Source organism: Anabrus simplex, chromosome 1, assembly GCF_040414725.1.
Source record: "Anabrus simplex isolate iqAnaSimp1 chromosome 1, ASM4041472v1, whole genome shotgun sequence".
Lineage (NCBI taxonomy): Eukaryota > Metazoa > Arthropoda > Insecta > Orthoptera > Tettigoniidae > Anabrus > Anabrus simplex.
Genome location: NC_090265.1, coordinates 713,208,325 through 713,229,208, shown reverse-complemented (window position 1 = coordinate 713,229,208; position 20,884 = coordinate 713,208,325). Strand labels below are relative to the sequence as shown.

Sequence of the window (20,884 nt, the reverse complement as noted above, 5' to 3'; positions counted from 1 at the left end):
TTAATCACACACGATTAAAATCTCTGACCCGGCCGGGAATCGAACCAAGGATGCTCTGAACAAAAGGCCTCAATGCTGACCATTCAGCCAATGAGTCGGACAGAAGATTCAAACATCCAATTGGAAAATAAAAGAGTCAAACATAAAAATGAGGAACCAAATGATAGAATCTAACCCAAAATTCACAAGCCAGATAGAAGAATCAGATAAGATTTTTTTTAAGTTAAAATAATGCAGGAGAGAAAACAATCATCCTTCCACATGTCAGCCATACACAAGAACAGAGTATGTTACCGATCTAATTTCAGCTTCTCTATTTCTGACACCAGACTATTCTAGGTACAGTGTTGCCAACTTGGTGACTTTGTCGCTAAATCTAATGACTTGTGATCATTTACAATGACTACATTTAAGCTCCAGCAACTAGCGACAAAACTGGCGGCTTTTACCCATTCATACAATGTGATCTTGAAATGTGAAATTTTGAGTTTCAGGAAACCATTTTATTTACAAATATAGAAGTTTAGATCCACCTAATCAATACATTAATTTGGGATAGAATTAACTCATTCAAAGCTTTTAATCTTAGTAGTTTATTTTTTTAATTTGCTAGTTGCTTTACGCCACACCGATACAGATCTTATGGCGACGATGGGATAGCAAAGGCCTAGGAGTTGAAAGGAAGCAGCCATGGCCATTAAGATACAGCCCCAGCATTTGCCTGGTGTGAAAATGGGAAACCACAGAAAACCATCTTCAGGGCTGCCAACAGTGGGATTCAAACCCACTATCTCCCGGATGCAAGCTCACAGCCGCGTGCCCCTGACCGCACGGCCAACTCGCCTGGTAGTAGTAGTTTCAATCAGTGTAATGATCATCTTCAATAAGAAATCAATAAACAAGATAAAATACAATCAAGAGATGCGTACTTGGATATCTAAAAAAAAAAAAAAAAAATATGACGGTGAATTGTCCATTTAAACAAGTAGAAAGGGACTGTGAAAGTCCTATAAGAAAAGAATTGTATGAGCAGGAGAATATACGTACAATCACTTGGTTAATGATTCTAAAAGTTATGTAGTTATGTATATAATCCATAATATTGTGTGTTGGCTTAAAATCTTGATGTCTAATTAAAATAAAGTGACAACTGCACTTCAACTTAAAATAGTCCACTGAACATCTAGACTGTTATTTCCAATTGAACGCATAAAATGTGCCTAGGCACGTTAGATTTGTGTGTCTGATTGACATTAGTTGATTATACAAAGCTTCTGTGTATAGGCTGTTATGTCCAAATTAATGCTGAGGAGGAAAGTTAAGTCTTAAAGGGATATTCTAGTTGTTGTGTGGAAACAAACTCATATCGATCAACCTGCTGAACAACATATGTGATGGGATATCCCTTGATGTTCCAGTGGGAATGCAGCTGGTAATGGTTATCAGAAAGAGATGCTAGGTCTATAAACTATGAAAATGAATAAGAGGAAATAACGCAGCTTTGAAATGGCTGTATGTTTGTCACTGGGTAGATTTTTACTATCAGCTACTCCACTTTAATAACATTATAAGGAAGTTCAAATGAAGCAAATCTTTACAGTGTTCTGGCAGGAATTAGTAGCCAGGTGGGGAATACATGTAAAAAAATTACTATTATAAAATTTCAATTTATTCCCCTCAGGGTATTAACAGTAATATCAGACAGGTAAACACTAACTGAAAAATTGAATTATTTTAGTGTTATCATCACGAATAAGACATAACCGAGTATTTTGAACTTCTAGTATTCTACTGCTCGATCATAACCATGTAACACCAGGGCTTACCACTCGGTTGCTGTGGAGTGTCATATGGTTTTGTGACGTCGTGCAGAATCGTGTGCTCGCATGCGATTCCACGCTGACTGAGACACCGCTTTTGCATGACACTAGGTGATAGTCAAGCTAAACATTCAAACTCCTATGTACCAGGTGCAATTATGCTGACAATAATTAAGATTTATCATTTCAATAAATAGTTTTACAGTATTTACATTTTCATTTGGAGCATCCAATGACTCAAATATGTATTTATATTATGTAACTAGCACATATCTAGGTTATGTTAGCCAGGCAGTCTGTAAAAACTGTAAAAAGAACACTGCTTTGGTATGTGTAATTGCTTTAAGAGGACAGAAGTGTTCATTACGATAGCCAGGGACTCACTAGCTCATCCCCAGAAGTACTTTTACTTTTTTTACAGCTCACGAAATGTAGTACACGCATTCTGCAGTGGTTGAGCAGCTACTAGCATTGCCATTGGCTGACATAACCGGAAATGATGCCATTCCCCAAAATCAACAGAAATACATTGTTACCAACACATGAAGAATTCAAATTCAAGTAAATACAAATACAAAATCATTAATGTTTATAACACAGTCTCTGCACAAAGCCATATCAATAACCAACAAGAACTAATGAATAGATAGTCATTCGGTGGGTACTTTGTACATGAAATACAGTGGAGTCTCTATCTCGACACTCTACAACCAGATCAACGCACAGTGCGTAATTTCAGGAACCTAGCCGGCCAAAAATCGTATCTCGGAAACTAACGGACCGATTTACATAAAACTGAGTATGTAACTGCTATTATTGGAGATAATTACGGGTGTGGTCAATCAAGTACAAAGAACAAATTACTATGCCAAGAATAGAATTAGTAATTTTATTCATTTTAATCATTTTTTGTTATAGCTTTAAGAAATTAAATAGATGTTAATAATGGGACATGCTGTTTAGAATGTTTAAAAATAGATACATGAATACTTGTACTTATTAAACAATTTAGTCATTAAATGCCGTTCCATCAGAATCGCTAGTTTCACTGTCATTATCTCCTTCGGCAGAGCCAGATACAGGAGGCTCAAGTAGTAAGTTGAGCACTTCTCGTGAAAGCAGAATCAACTTCCTCTTCCTTGATTTCCCTAAGCTGGTAATATAAGGGTCCGAGGATATAAGCAGCCTATGGAAAAGGTCAGTATTTGTGTCTTTTCTGGAGTTTTTCCTGAGGAATACTTTTCTGAAACGCCTGTTATCTTTATTCCTGGTTTCCTGGGCTTCCTCAGAGATTTTTCCAATGACCTCCTCTCCATGAACAAAGAGTTTATGCAAAGTTACAGGCATGTAGTACCATTTGTACTTTTCTAAGTACAATTGTACAATTTTCGTACATGCTAAATGCCACTTTATCAGTGGCATACCCACACAAAAGAGTTTCTAAGATGACATGTAGGTGGTTTATTTATTAAATTTAGATCTATTGTAGTAACATCACTGGAAGCCTCTCTGAAGCATCTTCTAGCGGTGTTTCTATCATTAGTATTGCCAGCACTTTTCTTTGGTATATCAATCAATAGACCCTTTTCCTCCCTGAAACAAACCAGTATATTCTTCTTTCTTTCTTCAACCAGTTTCTTCTCCTCGGCATCTCTCATTTGCCACTTTCTTATGTCAAGTCTGTACACTATATGTAAAAGGATTTCGAAACATTGAATCCATGGATGAAATGGTGATAACCCAAACTTAAGTGTTGCTGGGTTAATTACTCTCTGTCACTTCAGGAATATTAGGGACGTGCCACATATCTAGCACCTTTGAGAAGACTGACAGGAAGATAATGCACCACTGCAGACTTTTCCATCCACCACAGTGAAATGTAGCTCATGTTCAACCACTATTGTTTTTTTTATCATTTAGGACTACCGTAGTAGGCAACAACTTCTCTTCCTGGGCACTAATACACTGCACCTCATCCTGGATTCAGTTGTTTCTTTATGGAACTCTAATTTAATAGGCCTGCAGTAACGAGATGACGAAGGTGTTTGGGTGGCTAAACAAACGCTGAAGGGGCACAAGTGAAATGCAAAACAGAGACTCGTCACTTAATGATTAACCTTATGAAAACCTCTGTTTATAGCGACTTTGGTCTGAACTGCCATCACAGCACCACTTTGTTACAAGTTTATACTGATATTTACATTCTTGATCTGCCAAATTCAACGTATTCCCTTGTACTTGGCAAATTCGGTATACTGTACGGTCAAGAATCGCTCATAATCTGACCTCTGCAGATGAATCGGTGATTAAGATATCACTGGGGTAACATTTGTCTTTACATTTTCTCGCTAGATAATATGGAGGGTAAAAGTTACAGCTATATGTTTTAGCATTTTCCCTCAATTCTTTGTACTGATTAGATTACAATTGCAAATCAATTATCATAGCGAGTCTGAACAGGTGACATTGTCGATTGTTCCTGCAAAAATAAATTGAGTGACCTTTTCATTTTTTCACATGTTGAGGAGAGGCAAACGAAAGTTCACCAACAATATCAGTGGCATCCTTTTTCCCAGAAACTCAAAGACTGATCTGAGTGGCACAAACTATCTCTTCTTGTGATTTTTCATTAAGAAGTGATCTAGTTTTCCTTCTCTTCAACTGCTCACTCAATTCTGCAAACAGTTTACGCGGAGGTCCTTGAATGCTAGTACTGGCAGGCTTATCCTGCAATAGTTTTGATACACATCCTTCTGCAAGGCTCACTCTCTGGTCCAACCAACTTTTATTGTACTTCAGGAATTTGTCCCTTTTTCTACTATATTTTGTCCAGCGTGATCGAATTTTAGTGCATAAAATACTGACTGATTTCCTTACTGACTTGGATATAACCTCGGAACAATCCTCAAGACCTAAATATTCAACAACAACATTCGCACTATCTTTGTTCCGCTTATATTCCCTGCTGTTCCTCCACAGCTCAAAAACCGACCTCTCATGGTCACGCTTGGTCGCAGCAAAAAGTCACATTTTTCTATTCGTTAAAGTATAGATAACTCCTCCAAAACTTTCATGACAGAAATCAAAGGTAATTCATTTTGAAAGTCAGCTATAAATATGTGTAATTAGATAGTGCTTGGACACCCTGTACTTGATACTTAAGCACACATTCCGGACAATAATATAGTAATTTTCAGCAAATGCTACATACTATATAACCTAAATACCTTCATTTAATATAATTAAACTGCACGCTAAATAAATATTTAGTTCTGACGTCCTTACTGAGTCCTCATATAAAAACAACTGTGTGCTTGCCTCGCCAGAATATTATCCCCTAACGGAGAAGAGCCACTTTAGACATTCAGTGAGATAAGACAACTAGGCAGAGCGACCTTTCAACACTTAATTACTGTACCCAAGAGTCTTATAAACACGACTCACAGAAAATGAGCACCAAAGGGAGGGGTGGAAAATATTATTTTCGGCTGGCTGGATGCTAGAAATTACCTACTGTGCAATGGCTTTGTCGCTATCCAGCACAACTAATTTGGCTTTTCCCCACTATCATAACATAGAACATGCTGCTATCACCCTATGGAATGCTAGAGGCTTACGCCCCCAGATCCATTTTGCTTTCCCCCTGGCCCAATGGTTTTGTTGTTAGCTGGACCTAACAATGTAGACCAATGATCTCATCCTTAGTTCTTAAGTTGGCAGCCCTGTGCACCACACTGCAAGAAATAAACAAACAAACGACAGTCACACAGCACCTAGATGCCTGCGCTCCAAGTCATAACTGCTGTTACTAACATTGAGTAGCACATAGTAAAACTTTGCCAGTCACTGCTCTCAGACAGCGAGTAGAAAACTATTGAGATAAATGTATGCACCGATTCACTAAACGGCACACCATCATAAACATCAGTTTAAAGATAATTACATTTTCTATCAATATAAGTTAATATTCTTCTTTCCTATAGCAGTTTATCTGATATGTATTATCCCTTTATTAGTCCAACCCAAATAAATGAGCATACCATTAAAGAGATCTCTAGTTCTGGCATTCCACACTCCGCACGCTACCCAGGAACCGTCCACGGTGCTCATCTCCGACACTCTCGGACTTGGCATCACGGCTTGAGGCAGAGGTGTGCTGGACTCGTCCAGGTTAAGGATACGGAGGCGAGTGCTTTCCAGGCATTCAAACATTTCCTGCATTTTTAACTTCATATTTCTGTTGGTTCCATCTTTGCCAATCTTACCAAACAAACTGAGATATTCTGAATACAAACCAACGAGTGGCTCGTATGAAGCATTACTCCAGTTTGATTGATTCTGAAATAAAATATGGCAAGGTCAACAAGTGTTTGAACAGTATTAACTTAAACTAACAGTGATTAATATTATCCAATAACTAGCATCCACCTGCAGAATAATATACGTCAGATTCAACAAGATTTGTGCAACTACAGTACAATTATAGCTGGGCCCACTAGAGTTGGAGTCTGACGTTTAGTGCCACCAGCGAGAAAAAGTTGACTAACGCTGCTCGAAAATGGTCTGTTGCTATGGCAACGATAACAGAGATACCACATTTAAAGAAGCAATCGCCACATGGGTTGGCTTGCTCTCAATCGCTTTTGTGATATTATTTGGGAGTGGTACTGTGTTATGGTTAGTCCACACCAAAGTTAATGAAACAAAGTTAACAAACAATGTTAATGAAAACATTTCTCAACATGTTAATAAACTTATGTTAAACTTCAGCATTGTGTCCACACCACAATAGCTGTTTGTGAGGTGGTGGTGGTGGTGGTGATTATTGTTATAAGAGGAAGGAGAAAATACCTACAGCTGCAGCTTTCATTATTTTAGTTAGTACAATTAGACAAAAGCGCAGATGCAAAGTGTGGCAAAGAAAAATACTGGAAAGGCAAGTAGAATTAAGTTTGGAGAGAATACTTATGTCCGAACTTTTAATTCATGATGCAGCAGGCTTTCAAAATTTTCTTGAGAATACCTCCACATGACTTTCAGTTCTTGTTGACAGTAATTGGGTCTGAAACTGCAAGTAATGATACAGATTATTGGAAAGCTGGCTCCACAAATGACAGACTATTTTTTCTTTATTGGTATAACTTTAAGATTCCTAGCAACTGGGACTCAGACATTTCACTTATATACTTATTTGTGTAGAGTATCAAGCCAAGCAATTTCAGTTAATGTGTCTGAGGTGTTTGAAGCTTTATACAACAATCTCAAGGAATTAGTAAAGGTATGACATCAAGAAAATCTCCATTTAACCTAGTTAGGATAATACTACTTTGATGATATACAAGTGATTATGGGAGGTAAGGTTATTCAGTGAGGAGTGAAGCTGGAAATGAAACTACATTAGAACACAGCTAAAAGAATATAATACAGAATTAAAGATAGCCCACCGTATATTAGAACTTTCGCTTGCGATCTGATAGTAAATTTTTAGAAGAAATCATTGCATTCCGCGCTACGAATCTGCATACCCTAACTGCGCCCTTGCACATGTGCAAACCGAAATGTTAACGAAAAGTTAATGAAAAGTTTCATTCACAAAAGTTAAAGAAATTTTGTTTATCAACATGCTCGAAAAGTTAATGAAAACATCTTCGTGTGGATGCACCTTCAGCTGTGTTAGTTATTGCTAGTTTATGTAATTATTTACGCGTTTCCTGAATATTATTTTCATAGATTTTTTATAAATTAATCAGTGGCTAGTTGTACAGTTCTACTATTTAACATGTGCATTTTTTGAGGTTATTGTCAGTTTAGTGATTATGAAATCTCATATTTATTGGCAATGATGTGTTCTGTCTTAAATGCTGGAATTATTAGCACGAGCTTAGGAACAGGTCAATGTTTATTGAATTACATTAGGCCTACATATCAGATTATATATTCAGCCTGTATGAAAGGGTGATATGTCACAGATGCAGGTAACTATGACAATGCAGCATCCTTTGTAGTAACTGCTTTCGCTGCTCAAATGTCAGACTCTAAGTCTTGTGTGCTTAAGTATAATAAAAGCTTGGGGAAGTTGGTGATAGATGTGATGATCGGCCTCTCTTAACAAATTAAATATTAAACCATAGCGTGTAGAAGAGAAAGTGTACTCACTTCATCTCTTTCAGAGCAGCGCCAGCCCATCACAATACTGTGCTCTGCAATGTTAAGGTGATACGAAAGAAGAAGTTACATCTGTGAACAACTTTAGAACAAACACACAGCCCTTCTTATGCATCACCCTTGGCAGTTTTTTTACCAATGTAATTTTTACATATTATTATGGGAAGCTGTGGAAATATGTAAAAATCCTAACAATTTCAACAGGGACACTGGCTGCAAGCCATTAAGGATTTACGTAGGTGGTTCTCTTTCCTGTCGTTTCACTACTGTTATTTTGTTTTGGTGTTTTCCAAATTCATACGTTCCTCATCACCAGAGGGTTCATTCCAGACCATGTGTTAATGTCATACTTTCATTACATGTGTATACTAGTTATGCCCATTCCCCCCACGTCTCACATTATCATCATCCTCTGGTTTTCTCCACACACTTTCTTTCCATTCTTCAACTGTATTCTATTCTATCCTGGTGTCTTTTGTTGCACTTCATTTTCATTTACAAAGGAAGGCATTTATTGCTTCCTCCTATTCAATACATGTATTCATCTTTTGATAGAGTAATTCTAATCAAACATATTTCAGCTCATTTTGACCCATATTCACTATAGTTTTTAAAAAACATTTTTTTCATTGAAGATGGCTCAAAATGAGCTGAAACATGTTTGATTGGAATCACTCCATCAAAAGATGGATACATATATACCTGCCAACTTTACAAAACAAAAATCAGGAGATTTTGATATGAAAATCAGGAAAGATCAGGAGATACAACTGGTCAAAACTGCTTACTCTACATATCTTGTGCAACACAGGAGTACTATGGTATATATTATAACAGTTATTGTCTCAAAACCCGACTGTTGCTATTCGAGGCTACAAGGCTAAAAATTGCACTTTTCTATTCTCTCACAGGAAGTCTGTGAGTGAGATGATCGGTCTCTGATAAGCTTTCCGAAAATAGTATGAACTCATGTTCCACACGTGTGACTCAGTCATGCACTTAGATGCCATTACTTAGCAAATGCATAGATTACCGAGCTCGATAGCTGCAGTCACTTAAGTGCGGCCAGTATCCAGTATTCGGAAGATAGTAGGTTCGAACCCCACTGTCGGCAGCCCTGAAAATGGTTTTCCGTGGTTTCCCATTTTCACACCAGGCAAATGCTGGGGCTGTACCTTAATTAAGGCCACGGCCGCTTCCTTCCCACTCCTAGCCCTTCCCTGTCCCATCGTCGCCATAAGACCTATCTGTGTCGGTGCGACGTAAAACAACTAGCAAATGCATAGATTAATATATTTCATCAAGCGCGATTATGCAAAGCGCAGTGCTATTTTTATCAAGTAATAAATTAAAATTCACCAGAATTGTCTCCAAACGGCTCCTAAAATCTCTTAGAACGAGAGATTGACAATCGATATACGCGTCGCGATATACAGGTTTCAATAAACATCGCACATTCACGCACATTTCTCGTATTAATAAACGTCGATATTTCATCTGAAAGCGGCCAATGAGCGAAGGACTTCCAGCCACTGGCGTACAAAGCTGAAATGGCGGGATTTGAAAACAAACGTTTGAAGTTCACCAAAAAATAAGCTAAAACCGGGAGGCGGGTAAAACTGTCGTAAATCGGGAGTCTCCTGCCTAAATCAGGAAAGTTGGCAGGTATTGATACATGTATTGAATAGGAGGACACAATAAATACTTTGCTTTGTAAAGTGAAAATTGACAATACGGAATGATATTAATATCTTGCAATGCACTTTATTTTCATTTTCTATTTATTTCCTTGTACCATATTCACTCCTGATTAGTCTGATGAGCTCTCCTTTATTTCAAACACACACACGCGCGTGCACGCATGTGGTGATGTAACATTTTAATTAGAGTTTAATGGTGTTGTCAGCTCCCACGTAGAATGTGTCAACATACAGAGAACGATTTGGTGATGACTGAGCATACTTACAGCAACCAATGAAACATACACACATACATTATCATTATAGACCGTTATGCCTCTGCAAACCACTGTGAATTTACTAAACGACGCCACAATCCTCTATTTGCAACTACTGCTGTGGCCTCATTTAGTTCTATACCTCTTATCTTTAAATCGTTAGAAAATGAGTCTAACCATCATCGTATTGGTCTCCCTCTACTTCCCTTACCCTCCATAACAGAGTCCATTATTCTCCTAGGTAACCTATCCTCCTCCATTTGCCTCACATGACCCGACCACCGATGCCGGTTTATGCGTATGGCTTCATCCATGGAGTTAATTCCTAACATAACCTTTATCTCCTCATTCCGAGTACCTTCCTTTCCTTGTTCCCACCTGATTGTACCAGCAATCATTCCTGCTACTTTCATGTCCGTTACTGCTAACTTACGAATAAGATATCCCGAGTCCACCCAGCTTTCGCTCCAGTAAAGCAAAGTTGGTGTGAAAACAGACTGATGTAAAGATAGTTTCATCCGGGAGCTGACTTCCTTCTTACAGAATACTGTTGATCGCAACTGCAAACTCACTGCATTAGCTTTACTGCACCTTGAATCAATCTCACTTTAATATATTACCATCCTGGGAGAACACACAACCTAAATACTTGAAATTATCTATCTGTTCAGGTTTGTATCACCAATATGACATTCAATTACGTTGAATTTCTTATCTACTGACATTAATTTGCACCTATTTAAAAGTTGCAAGATATTAGACTGCAGGCTTTCGGCACAATCTGCCATTAAGACCAAGTCGTCAGCATAGGCCAGACTGCTTGCTACATTTCCACCTAACTGAATCCCTCCCTGCCACTTTATACCTTTCAACAGATGATCCATGTAAACTACGAACAGCAAAGGTGAAAGATTACAGCCTTGTCTAATCCCTGTAAGTACCCTGAACCAAGAACTCATTCTACCATCAATTCTCACTGAAGCTCAATTGTCAACATAAATGCCTTTGATTGATTTTAATATTCTACTTTTAATTCCATAATCCCCCAACATGATGAAAATCTTTTCCCTCGGTACCCTGTCATATGCTTTCTCTAGATCTACGAAACATAAACACAGCTGTCTATTCTTCTCGTAGCATTTTTCTATTACCAGGCGCATACTGAAAATCTGATCCTGACAGCCCCTCTGTGGTCTGAAACCACACTGGTTTTCAACCAACTTCTTTTCAACCATTGATCGCACCCTCCCTTCCAAGATGCCAGTGAATACTTTGCCTGGTATACTAATCCATGAGATACCTCAATAGTTGTTGCAATTCTTCCTGTTCCCTTGCTCATAGATAGGTGCAATTACTGCTTTTGTCCAATCTGAAGGTACCTTACCAACACTCCATGCTAATCTTATTACTCTATGAAGCCATTTCATCCCTGCCTTTCCACTATACTTTACCGTTTACTTACATCTATTCCTGCTGCTTTATGACAATAGAGTTTATTTACCATCCTTCCCACTTCCACAAGAGTAATTTCATCAACATTTTCCTCCTCCCCATGAGCTTGGCTGTTAGCAGCACCACCAGGAAGATTTCCTTTCACGTTGAGAAGATGTTCAAAATATTCCCTCCACCTCTCCAGTGATTCCCTGGGATCTATTATGAGTTCACCTGAATTACCCAAAGCTCTGTTCATTTCCTCTTTCCCTCCCTACTTAAAATTCTTTATTACTGTCCAGAAAGGTTTCCCTGCTGCTTACCTAGTCTTTCCAGGTAATTACCAAAATCTTACCATGATTTATTTTTGGATTCAACAACTATTTGTTTCGTCTGTTTCTTTCATCTACGTACAAATCCTTGTCTACCTCAGCCCTTGTTTGGAGCCATTTCTGATAAGCCTTCTTTTCACGTTTACAAGCTGCTCTCACTTCATCATTCCACCACATTGTTCGCTTTTCCCTAAGCATTCCCTTCCTGTTTCTACTACAGCATCCCTGTATGTCACCCATTCTCCTATATCCTGAACCTGCTTACTGTCTACTGTTCAAAACTTCTCACTGATCATATCCATGTACTTCTGTCTAATATCCTCGTCCTGGAGATTTTCTACCCTTATTCGTATGCAGACAGATTTCACTTTCTCTATTCTAGGCCTAGAGATACTTAGTTTACTACAGATCAGATAGTGGTCTGCATCATTGAAAAATCCCCGAAAAAATTGTACATTCCTAACAGACTTGCTGAATTTGAAGTCGGTTAAGATATAGTCTATTATGGATCTGGTACCCCTAGCCTCCCATGTGTAGCGCTGAATAGCCTTATGCTTGAAGAATGTATTCCTAATTGCCAGCAAATGCTTCCCATTCCCATTAGCTTTCATATCTTCCCCACATTTACCAGTCACCCTTTCGTATCCTGCAGTTCTGTTTCCAACTCTCGCATTGAAATCGCCCATTAGTTATCCTTGCTGTTGACACTAACTACGATATTACTCAATGCTTCATAAAACTTGTCACATTCATCCTCATATGCACCCTCACATGGTGAATACACAGAGACAATTCTCGTCCTAACTCCTCCAACTGCCAAATCTACCCACATCATTCACTCATTTACGTGCCTAACAGAAACTATGTTGTGTACAATGGCATTCGTGATAAACAGCCCTACCCCATACTCTGCCCTTCCCTTTCTAACACCCGTCATGTACACTCTATAATCTCCTATCTCTTCCTCGTTATCTCCCCTTAACCGAATATCACTTACTCCTAGCACATCCAGATACATCATCTTTGCTGACTCAGCCAGTTCTACTTTCTTTCTTCCATAAGCCCCATTAATAATGATAGCTCCCCATCGAATTCCATTTTGTTCGCCAAGTTGTCTCCAAGGGGTCCCTTGCCTGTCAAATGGGAGTGGGACTCCGTTACTCCCATAGGTCCGAGGCTTACTTAAAATGTTCTGAGCTCGGTAAATTCATGAAGCAGGATGCTACCCTACTTGCTCCAAGTGAGGATCTCTCCTCTAACGGGTTAGGGACCACCGATGGATTGTATAGTCTTAGCCGTCTGAGCACAAAGAGGGCCATGACTCAGAATATGTCCAAGATGCAGACTCTCATTCCATAGCAACTGGTATCCCGACTCACAGGACCACTTACTAGGCCACTCAGCCATTGCCCATGGTCCACGAACCCACACCATGAACCATAACCAATGAAAAAACATTCTTAAATTCAAACCATCATTATTGCAGAAGTCTTCCCCAAGAACAGTCGAAATTTTCTTTGGAAGACACGGAGCAAAGTTCTCTGTGAAACGTTAAGAGTTTCACCTTGTTTTCTTGATATGGCATAAGCCCAAATGTCTACACCATGTCTATAAGTATGGGCCGTGAAAGCAGCAATGTTAACAAGTTTCCCATTGTCTCCAATAGAGATACATCCAACCACATTCTGTGAAAAATAAGAAAACCATCAAGTTTAAAAGTGTCATGGTGTGTTGGATGCGACTGCTCTATCCTAAGGTCGTAATGGTCCACCTTTTCAATACAATATTATGCAATCTTTAAATTACATTTCTAAACTAGGAACCAGTTTTGGCCTTGGCTGGCCATCATCAGTCTTAATGCAATACTGTACAAACACATCTAATAACTAAAACAAATGTACAAACACATACAAATGACATTAAAAAGTGTTAAAAACATCTGGGATGAACTATGTGCACAACGTGTAAAATATGACAAAATTAAATTAGACTCTAAAATTCTTAGGTGCGTTGCATCATGTTAAAATGTTCCCGTAGTGCTTATTGTTAAAATATCATGCTGAAAATGCTGAAAAGTTCCTCTGTTGGAGATTGTTGAGGACGGCACGTGAAAATATGGTTAAAAAACTGGCACATTAATTTGTGGCTGGTATACATTCATAATTCAATGCGGTGTCCACAAAGTTAACCTGAATAAATGATAGACAAAATTAATGAACTGAAGGAGAGAGCTTGCTAATCAAATGGCACAGGTTATACGAGACTTACCTCTCGCTGCGGCATGTAGTGCGTGGCCTATTGTTGTGTGCCCCATACTAACAGTTGTGAGTTTCAAAGAAAAGGGCAGGGGAAGGGCAAGGAGAGATTGATGCTGATAAGGTTGGGGTCAGACAGTTCAGTTAAACTTCACAAGGAAGAGGCTTTCATGTGTTGATTGTTGAAATAAATACCGTAGCATTTCAATCGGTCTCTAAACATGAATAGGAGTGCCAAGCGTGTTTAGATCTCAAGACACGAAAGCATGTAATTATAGACACTGTGAAAGGACATTCAGTGAGAAAAGCTTCCTGAAGGAAAACTCGAACACAATTGTAAAGAGCAAAAATAACATTTTAAGTGAGTGGAAGGGAAATAGGAATTAGGGAATGGAAAGAAAAAAAAGAGTCAATTTTTGCAGAAGTGAACATTGCGGTGTATGAGTGGTTCAAATGTGCTCAAGCACAAGTGTGAGTGGGCCAATGTTACAAGAAAAAGCATAATAAATTGCAAATAATCGGAAAAGTGAGATTAATTGGGTAAAGAATGTGTATGTCATTCTGGATCATTATTGCAAATAATCGGAAAAGTGAGATTAATTCGGTAAAGAATGTGTATGTCATGGTGGATCAGTATTCCCTTTTCAAGAATATTGCAGTAAAGAAAAAATGTGCTAAATTTACACACCCAGCTGAATTATTACTTCTCGAAGCTGTAATGACTGTAAAGGCTGTAAAATCACTCTAATATCTCCCAGAAAAATATTTAGGATAGAAATTCAGGAAGTGCAGCATGGCATTATAATAACATTAGGCCTATAATGGATTTGAAATACCACAAACCTTATATAGAATACATTATAGAGGATAGATGTGTTCACTGCGACAGCCAGGGACCCACCCGCCATCCCCCAGGATTACATTTTCTTTTATAACATAGGCTAATTTAATTTAGCACACACCATTCATTGCTCTAGCACACTGTAGCATTTCCATTGGCAGAGATACAATTGGATATGATGTCATTTCCACCACTCAAGTGAAATACATTCCCTTACCAACCCACGCACAGTAAAAACACAACTAAATGCAATCTGTAGAACAAATTATTAATTTGTCACCACCCTACATTCTACCCTTCCTCTTTCTACACCCTTTAAGAACATCATATAACCTCATATCCCTTCTTCATTATTGCCCCTTACCTGAACACCAGTAACTCACAATACACAAGAACCACGTTTATCCGGATTAAGTGGGACCAGAACTGATCTGGATTATAAAAAATCTGGACAATTCAGAAAAACTAAAAAATAAATACAATACATGTTATATAATATATTAACATCATTTTTCTATTGTACAAAAAAATATAAAAAAACTTTTCGTACATTTACGACTCTTTTATTTTTCTGTTTTACATTTGTATAGCGCTTGCGCATAGCATGATCACGAAGACGTTTTACTAACAACAGTTCTGCTGGTGTGGTTTCAGTCAAGGATTCTACGTATATAGGCCATCAGTTTGTCCAGCTGCATTGTTGCCTCTCCACGAGTCATTGTTTCTTCTGATGGAACACTGGTTTCATTTTCAAATTCAACATCAGTGAATTATTAGTGCGTTGCATTCAGAAGATCGTGGGTTCGAATCCCACCTTGGCAGTCCTAGGAATGGTTTTCCACGGTTTCCCATTCTCAATTCCAGGGGAAATCCAAGACGGTGTGTTTGATAGACCCTGGCCGAATTACTTCCAATTCCTGTCCTTAACTATCCTTGGCGCAAAAGACGTTCCAGAAGAGTCTACGCCGTAAAGGAGATACTGTACAAGTAAAAATAAATTTTTATTATTTTCGATCCGGATAAACCGGAGATCCGGATAAACAAGGTCCTTGTGTACAACAGACACATCCTCTTTGCTGATTCAGCCTGTTCTACAAAAAATTCCTTTCTTTTATAGATCCCATTTATACAGATAGTTCCTCATCGAATTTCAAATTATTGGAAATAAAAGACAAATATTACATGGATAATAAATTTTATTCAATAGAACATGGTATGCTTGGTATGTGGATAATAATTCTGTGTAGTATGGGTCTGTGACATGACAAATAAGAGACATAATTTATGATGTCAATCTTTCTTTTCCATTATTAAATTTGTTATTCTATACAATTGACCACGATGTATTCACAAAGACAGCTAACCTCCAGCCGAGCATGTGAGTCAACACAGCGCCATCTTATAACAGAGTATGCATGTGACGTCTCATATTTAGCCCAAATTTTACCTTACTTTGAAGCGCTTTCATGGAAACTACGTTTTAGATTTTCAATTATTGTTTTCAACTGGTAATTTAGCCTCCTCTTTTATCTGTCAATTGAAACATTAAACATAATTGTAAGTTAAATACTCTCTGTGATATTCGTGTTCTACCTAAATGCTAAAAGTGTCTTAATATTTTTCTTTCCATGTACCCATTGTCGAGAAACGTAAGTCTACGTTAAAATGTGAGCATCTCGGTCATATTCTGAGTTGTGGCTATCCTTCTGCTCAGGCTGATAGAACTATACAGCATGCTAGGGGTCCCTAAACCATTAGACGAGCATCCTACTTCTCAGAAAATTTATGGAACATGCTCAGAATGTTTTAAGCAAGCTTTGGAGTTAAGGGAGTCATGGAGTCCCACTTCAGTCGACAGACAGGGACTCCTTGGAAACAGCTAGACGAATAAAATGCATCATTAGTCCAGCCCAGGGGCCACTCACGCATAGCGACTGTCGATTGTTTCCTCACTCGCGGCCTACTCGGAAAGGATGTTCTCTAGCAGTGCTCGTGCTGCCAACCTCTGTACTTAGGAACTATGCTTGCTTCGCTAGCTGTGGTGGTGATTATTAGATTCCTGCCTCTGGACGGTTAGAATTCTTGCCGTGGACAAGACCATTGGTCTGGACGGTTAGAAGCCGCAAAGCGGCGTTAGGCCTCTAGTATCCAGAGGAAAGACTATTGGTCTGGACGGTTAGGATTCTTGCCGTGGACAAGACCATTGGTCTGGACGGTTAGAAGCCGCGAAGCGGCCCTAAGCTTCTAGTTTCGTGAGCGCGGCCACTTGCGCTTTTATTGTCCTGTGGTTTGTGGTTAGTAACGCATTATGATTAAGTTCCTTCACGGGAAGGAGATCACGTGCCACTTTACATTGGCCAATAGGAGTACAAGAAGTTACTCAAGAAATGAATATGGCGTGTAATAATCTTAATTAGGTTATAAAAGTAGATGTACTTCTTAGGGCAGGACGGTGGGTTCCTGGACATCGCAATGAACACAAAGTCCACGAAACCTCAAAACCCTGTGGCAGTTGCAATCGTAACAGCCTACAGCCAATTTTTTTTTTCTTTTTTCTATGTGGGCTCTGAAATAAATGTTGTAACTGCCCTTGCACACTGTTCTCAACCAAACAGTTATAGTACAAATCACTCACTGTTTTTTACCTGCAGGCCACAATTACAGTATGGAATGAACAGTTGATAACAACATCTTTCAATCTTAAAGAAAATATACTAAGTAGACATAGTGAACTCATTGTTAACTCACCAAACTTATCAACTTAACTAGAAAGTTGTCGGCAGCAGTGCGACCTTTCACTTCATGTTTGTTGGTCAAGTCACCAACAAACTGATGGTAACATTTTAGTATGCTCACAAGCTCTGGCGGAATTCCTTGCAAGTCCAAAGCTTCCCGTAAGCTTCCAATTGCTCCAGTGGTGAATGACAAGTGTTGGCAATTGTCAATATTTGTTTTTTTAGAGTTTGTTACGGTAACATCCAGCTTCACTGAACCTCTGTCAATCAACTTGTCCAACTCCACCCCAGATATTGTTCCTGAAGCAGACACATAACTCAATGAGCGAAGAGGATATACTTTCCCTTCATGGTCATCATTTACATTCCCATTTGCTAAACCTATATCTTCAAAAACTTCTATCTTAGAGTTGATAAGATCTGTATCCGCATTTGTTTGCCGGACGGGACGAGATGGCACTCTCTTAGATCGCATGGCAAAGTCTTTCTGGTACGTTGTTTGAAACAGACTTGACTTCTTAGACTTAACTGAACTTCTTCCTCCAACACCGCTCTTTGTTCTGCTAGTACTTGAAGTAGTTACATTATTATTCTTAGTTTTTACATCACGTGAAGATTTTGGTAATATCCTAGACAAACCCTTACTTTTTTCCAAACTATCTCCACTTAATGGCTGAGGGATATTAGATTGAATTTTGTTACTTGATGCATCACCACTGGCACCAGTAACCTTAGTTATGTTGATAGGCTTAAATGTATAACTTAATGGATTTTTAAGTTCACTCACAGACTTTGGAAAAATCCTACATGTTCCCCTGTGATTTCTATTACTGTCTCCACCATTCAGAACACAGGTACAACTACTACCAACTAGCTCACCTATTCTAAAATTACAGGTAGGAGAATGCAACTCTCGTACATTTATGCCAGTGGATTCCAACTTGAACTTATTAGCAGTTCTGACATTTGACTTACTTAATTTGGATTGATTTTTATTGTGTACATCGGCACTCCTGCGCAATTTTTGAGCATATTCCAAGGTTTCTTCAACCTCTTTAACAATTTCATCCGATTCGTCGGTTATCGGAGTGTCGCATGTCGTTTCTCGTTCCAGCTGACAGACTTCTCTTTCGGGCAAGCACCAGTTACTCAATAAACGTTTAATCTCTTGACAATCCATGCGGAGGTTTTCCTTTGTCCTTGTTGTAGACTCTACAGCCTCTTCCAAAATGTTGATTAACCTAAAAGGAGCACGAACAAGAATTCTCATAATAAATAGCAGAAGTAGGTATCTGAACGATTTTACGACCTTAATGTACAGAAATTATAGCATCTATTCACAATTACTCTTAAAAAGGAACACAACAGGAAATAATTAACAACTTAATAGGTAAAGAATAAATACACCAGAACCTCACTTAGAGTAATGTAGTATGTCTTCATTGTTATTCATGGTTGATGTCTGAATTATACTTTAATTCTCACGTTTCAATTTTGATACGTCGATTATCTAACATGAATGGATCACATGTTCATGTAATGATCTGACGTGACAAAAAATTTACACAGGACATCTTGTCTGTCATGGAAAACTCGCGCCACAATCGTATGTCGATTGTTTTTTGCCTACGTCCCGTTGCCTACGCTATAATACAAGGCCTGGAAATGTAACCCGTAAAACGCTATAGAAGTGGTCACACTGCAGTTCATTGGCGGGCCGCTAGGATCGCTACCTTGCCCCCTGTTTACCAGGTTCACGCCTTTAAACGTGTGTATTGAGTTGGTTATGAATGTGTGTATTCTTGTGATAATAAGCACTCGCAGGGTCAATCATGGTTTATTGCTGTGTACCTTATTGTCCTTCACGACAAATTAAAGGTAGTGGACCGGGCAAGTTGGCCGTGCGCGTAGAGGCGATCGGCTGTGAGCTTGCATCCGGGAGATAGTAGGTTCGAATCCCACTATCGGCAGCCCTGAAGATGGTTTTCCGTGGTTTCCCATTTTCACACCAGGCAAATGCTGGGGCTGTACCTTAATTAAGGCCACGGCCGCTTCCTTCCAACTCCTAGGCCTTTCCCATCCCATCGTCGCCATAAGACCTATCTGTGTCGGTGCGACGTAAAGCCCCTAGCAAAAAAAAAAGGTAGTGGAATTTCATTTCATAAGTTTCCAGTGAATAGTGCTTTAAAAGAACGGTGGCTTGTTGCTATATCTCGCAGAGGAGACAAACTGGGATCTCTCTGGGTTCCTACAGAAAAATCGAGGGTGTGCAGTAAACACTTCAGAGAAGAAGACTTTAGTATAAGTACATCTAAAAAGACACTCCTGCCTAATAAAGTCCTTTCAGTTTTTACAGAGTTCCCCAAACACAAACAAGTCACTTTAAAATGTAGGAAAGCTCCTAAGAAAAGACAGCTTGAAAAAATGGACAGTGAAAATGAGTATATAAGAACTAAGAGAAAATGTGTGGAACAATCGGATTCTCCTGTGCCTGATAATACTGGAGAATCTGACCTGACAAATGTAGGCAGCACAACAGTAGGTACACAGTTTTCTCCCGTCCTAAAATCAACAGTACCAAAATACATTACCAGGAAATTAAGGAAGGAGATCAGAAGAAATAGAAAGCACGTGACAATTATTAAGAAGTTGCGCGTAAAAATTCGTGACTTGGAAGCAGAACTTAGTAAGGTAAAGAAGGATCCCGGAAATCTTGCAAGTCGAGTTTCTAAAATTCAGAAGGAAGCTGATGGAGGTAATATGAAAGCAAACTTTTTGTTAGAACAACTTCAGAGCTTTGGAAAAAAGAAATGTAAATACCAGGAGATTACAGTTAAAATTTGTGTGCTATTATCTTCAAGGTCGCCAACTGGTTATCGGCTTCTCAGAACACTCGATATTTTGCATTTTCCGCATCCAAGAACGTTGAAATCGTATGTTGGATACTCAAAAGGGGAAACGGGCATAACTTCACTAAAGCCCGATTACTGGCAGAAAAACTGTCGTTAGTGAACGATAACGAAAAGTTTGGTTCCCTTATAATAGATGAAATGTCCATAAAGCCGAAACTTACGTATGACAGGAAATTAGATATGTTTATTGGACTGAATGACATTGACATTGACGCTCTTGGAATCGAAGATAGGTTGGCCAATAAACTACTCTGCATTTTGTTCAAGGGACTCTCTACATATTACAGAATACCGGTGTCTTTCTATTTCACTTCATCCGTTACGGGCTCACAACTTGCAAATTTAACCTTGGATGCGTTAAATGCTGTTGAAGAGTGTGGTTTCAGAGTGATCAGAATTGTGACCGACAAGTCTCAGGTAATGTTTCGATGTTCGA

The 20,884-nt window shown here is 38.8% G+C and overlaps 1 protein-coding gene across 2 annotated transcripts in view; it reads right to left on the bottom strand.

The window, feature by feature from the left end:
- The window catches only part of LOC136857390 (uncharacterized), a 33,243-nt gene extending 14,110 nt beyond the window's left edge, over positions 1 to 19,133 (bottom strand). The window contains exons 1-4 of one of the 2 annotated variants that reach the window (XM_067136023.2): positions 18,955 to 19,133; positions 18,512 to 18,777; positions 17,550 to 17,836; positions 5,861 to 6,158 (exon numbers count right to left, since the gene is read on the bottom strand). In XM_067136023.2, the coding sequence (XP_066992124.2) occupies positions 5,861 to 6,158; positions 17,550 to 17,836; positions 18,512 to 18,777; positions 18,955 to 18,989 (886 nt within the window). In that variant the 5' untranslated portion in view covers positions 18,990 to 19,133. Of the gene's footprint in view, positions 1 to 5,860; positions 6,159 to 17,549; positions 18,778 to 18,954 lie in introns of both variants that reach the window. The other variant, XM_067136022.2, reaches the window with a different exon arrangement.
- Between the last annotated feature and the right edge of the window lie 1,751 nt (positions 19,134 to 20,884).